This window comes from Triticum dicoccoides, chromosome 6B (assembly GCF_002162155.2).
Source record: "Triticum dicoccoides isolate Atlit2015 ecotype Zavitan chromosome 6B, WEW_v2.0, whole genome shotgun sequence".
Classification (NCBI taxonomy): domain Eukaryota; kingdom Viridiplantae; phylum Streptophyta; class Magnoliopsida; order Poales; family Poaceae; genus Triticum; species Triticum dicoccoides.
In genome coordinates this window covers 574,594,108-574,597,697 of record NC_041391.1, presented here as the reverse complement: position 1 = coordinate 574,597,697, position 3,590 = coordinate 574,594,108, and the positions used below count along the sequence as shown (strand labels likewise).

The 3,590-nt window shown below is 53.3% G+C and overlaps 1 protein-coding gene across 1 annotated transcript; it reads left to right on the top strand.

The window, feature by feature from the left end:
* Positions 1-1,862: 1,862 nt before the first annotated feature.
* LOC119324472 (uncharacterized protein At3g17950-like) lies at positions 1,863-3,006 on the top strand. The gene is made up of 2 exons (XM_037598263.1): positions 1,863-2,224; positions 2,305-3,006. The coding sequence occupies exons 1-2, from the start codon at positions 2,147-2,149 to the stop codon at positions 2,755-2,757; spliced, it is 531 nt and encodes a 176-aa protein (XP_037454160.1). The 5' UTR covers positions 1,863-2,146; the 3' UTR covers positions 2,758-3,006.
* The last annotated feature ends 584 nt before the right edge of the window (positions 3,007-3,590 follow it).

The following is a 3,590-nucleotide window of genomic DNA, read 5'->3' as shown; positions in this document are numbered from 1 at the left end:
CATAGGCGCCACCATTTTCATTGTGGACCTCATGTCCAACTGCGGCAGACAGGTCGCAGACTCCTCCGAGAATGAGTAAGGCATGTGAGGCAGCAGGGCCTTGTGACCCATGTGGACGGATCCGTATCCCATGTTCTACTCTTCCTCGACGAAGACCGCACCTGCACTTCACGGGTCTTATTGCCGGTGCTCATGTAGATGGTGGATGAAGGAGGTGGTCCAGGAAGTGAACAACAAGGGCTTGGACGTCTGCCGCCCGCCATAGTTTTTTTTCCTTCTAAATGTTTGAAATGCAATGAAAACCCGCCGTGTTCGCATGAATGTCATCCGGTTTATATGAAATGCAGTCATGTTTGCGCAAAATTCGTCTGGTTAGTTCAAAAATGTGGACTGGCACCCCTATCTGTGGGCAGTTGTGGGAGGAAATTTGTGGGTCGCCGTTGGAGATGCCCTAACACGGTACCCCATATGTCTGCCTATCTGTTCGGACGTCCATCCCGAAATACATGGTGTATAAACAGAGTAAAAAAATCATTGCTTTCTAAGTTTGCCCAAATGTGTACACAAAAATATTTAAAAAAATAGCTAATCAATACCGATATACTATATTGCGCGAAGAGTGTGGTTTGGATTCATTCCAGGAAATAGAACGTGGATGAGTGGGAGCACGCAGCAGGATTTTTGAGAGCTGCTCCCAGCAAGGCCGACGTTCAGGTTGAACGGCAGCAAAGCAAAGATCACTGGAGTAATGTGGTAAGGACGCACGCCTGTTCACGGGATGCGGGCACATGCGGGTTTCGCGGGACAACCGCAAAATCGCATGTAAGTTATGCGGTTCGTCGCCGGTGCCCACTTTTACTGTGTTTAGCGGGGCAAAGGCTTTGCGGACACGCGGGACAGCCCGCGCCGCTTGCACCCTTACCGGTGAGGATGATGTGACCGTTGATGATATTGACCAAGGCCATGGTGTGAAGGCACATGATAATGAAGCTTGGAAGTGTAAAAGGTTGGAGTGGGCTAAGCCAATGCGAGCTGCTAGAGGTACAAAGATCTAGATAATAATAAGAAGTAGAAGAGGATGGTGAACTTCCCCTTGATTGCATTGATGAACCTCTCCCATGTCCCTATAACTAGCACTAGTTAGTAGATGGGCCTATCAGGAGAAACTGCCATTTGCTTAGTAGTTAGGAATGAAAATATGTTTGGTGTTGTCTCTATAGTTGTAGTTTGTAGTAAGGTCACCGCCGGTGAAGAAAGGTGACCACAATATTAGGTCGTGAGCAATCAAACGCCAGGTATTTGCATCTTTCAGACTTTAACCAAACATCATATATGAAACCAATCTCTTCATATAATGTGGCAGCCACACTCCGGATCAGAATGGGGGAAACGTGAAAACTCGATTGGGAACCAAGCACACCCCTAACCTGATCGGGTGGCTACCGTCGGAGCCTTCGGCGGTAGGGGTGCGAAGGCTACCGTTGCGGCCCTTGGAGTTGGTGGTAGACTTTTGTCATGTGGTCACCGTCCGTAGGCCTAGGGTTGCCGCCGCTGACTATAACGGTAGCTTGTACTTATATCATACCATTGTAGAAAAAAGTAGGGCCATTTTTTCTTTGCTAATATCACCATCGAAGGGTCAAAACAATAACTCTAGCCCTCAGAGTAAACTGTAGCTCCTGGTCATATGGATGGATGGTCACATTCCTTTTCAAAAATAAATATACATATTGGATGGCCACACGGTGCCAAGTGCTCAGGAACAGTAGAGTCAAAGCACGCCTCGGAAGTCGCTTAATATAATCAGCCTACGCTAAATGCCTTTGCAGGTTTTGCTTGTACCCTTCCCCACCCACACAACAGTCAAAAGCTCAGGGCTCGAGCATTCACTCATCTCACCGGTCACGGACAGGGGCCGGCCGCCGCAGGGCTCCCTTGACCCGCTGCTGCCCTGGCGCCACTGCCACCACCTGCGTCTGCGTCTCGCAGCGCATAAAGCAGCACCGTCCCGGCCCGCGAATCTCTCCGCCCTCGACGCCGGAGGGGACAAATCTTGCAAGTACGCCCATCGCCCACTACAGTGTCACGCCCGCTGCCGCAGAGCATCGCAGCGTACGTTCTCGCCGGAAGGGAAGGAAGGACGCCGATGGACAACGACGCCGGCATGATCCCCTCCTCGCCCTCCGCCGAGACGTCGTCCTCTTCCTCCGACATCGACACCGAGGTGCGCACGCGCTGAGTCAATCTTGTTGGTGTTCATGCTCGTGTTCCATTGACATGCGCGGTTTAATTCGTTCGGCGCAGTCCACATGCTCCTTCTTCCGGGACCGGAGCACGACGCTGGGGACGCTCATGGGCGTGTCCCTGGCCGACGGGGAGGACCGGCCTCCGGAGACGCAGCAGGCGGCGGACGAGCAGGAGAGGCCCCGCGCGCCGGCGCCGGGGGAGGAGGGCTGGACGTGGCGCCGGAGGTGGAGGCCGCGTCGCGGCGCCAGCTGGTGGCGGCTGTGCAGGGACGACGTCGGCGGCACGACGTCGCTGGCCCACTTCCTGCACATGGAGAGGCAGCTCTCCGGCGACGGCGGGGAGGTGACGGTGCCGCTGTTCGAGAACGGGAGGGTGCTGCCGTCGTCGTCTGCGACCGCGGTCGTGGAGGATCAGAAGGCCAAGTGGAAGCTGCGGAGGTCCGCCCAGGGGTCGTTGTCGCTGGCGAGGCTACCGGTGCTGCTCACCGGCATCTGCAGCGGCGGAGCTTGAGTGCTTACGGTTGAATGGAACTGTGGAAATGGTTTCAGCGGGTCACGCTGTTTTTGTTTTTCTTCTGTCATTTTTTCTGCTCCGTTTCCCTCCTTAACTTTCACACGCGGATGCAATTGATGAACGATGATTGTACTGATGAATGGAATCACTACCACATCAAGTGCCATGGCGTGATCCCATTCTTCTGTATCCCAAGTCGCAAGGATGATCGAAAGAATTTCCGTTTCTTCGCTGTGACAATGACATCATACAGCAGCAGAATTTCATTGCGTTTCCATTGCAAGATGCAAGATCCTGATGACCTGATCATGTCGTCAGTGTATCATATCATAAAAAAGAGGGCTACCAGGAAGCAAGAGACAAAAAAGTACTCTACGCACACCAGAAAGGCTCATCAAAGTGGATCCTCGATCGGTAGCCGCCCGTGAACAGAAGCTTGCCATGTGATCTCTACGGCTGATAGTTGCGGTCATCATCTTTCTCTCTATATATCTGTTCAGATGCTATAGCCACCCGTGAACATTTCCTCAGAACCGTCAGAGGAAGGCAAAATTTCGTGTTTTGATCCTTTTTGGAAAGTATTTCAGGATCTGACCCCTGTTTGAAATTTTTTCGAGATTTGACCCTTTTGCCTACCGCCAGGGCCTCTGGCGGTAGGGTTAGATAGCCTACCGCCACGGCCCATGGCGGTAGGAAACTTATCCACGTCAGCGCGCGGAGACGGCGCCGTCCCCCTCCGTCGCACCCTACCGCCAGGGGCCCTGGCGGTAGACTGTCTAACCATACCGCCAGGGGCCATGGTGGTAGGGTCCGGGCAGTTATTTGCCCCG

Bases quoted from the DNA above. Each gene is read 5' to 3' on its own strand.
- LOC119324472 (XM_037598263.1), top strand. From the start codon at position 2,147: ATGGACAACGACGCCGGCATGATCCCCTCCTCGCCCTCCGCCGAGACG. The intron at 2,225-2,304 runs GTGCGCACGCGC...CGTTCGGCGCAG, and splicing joins CCTCCGACATCGACACCGAG to TCCACATGCTCCTTCTTCCG.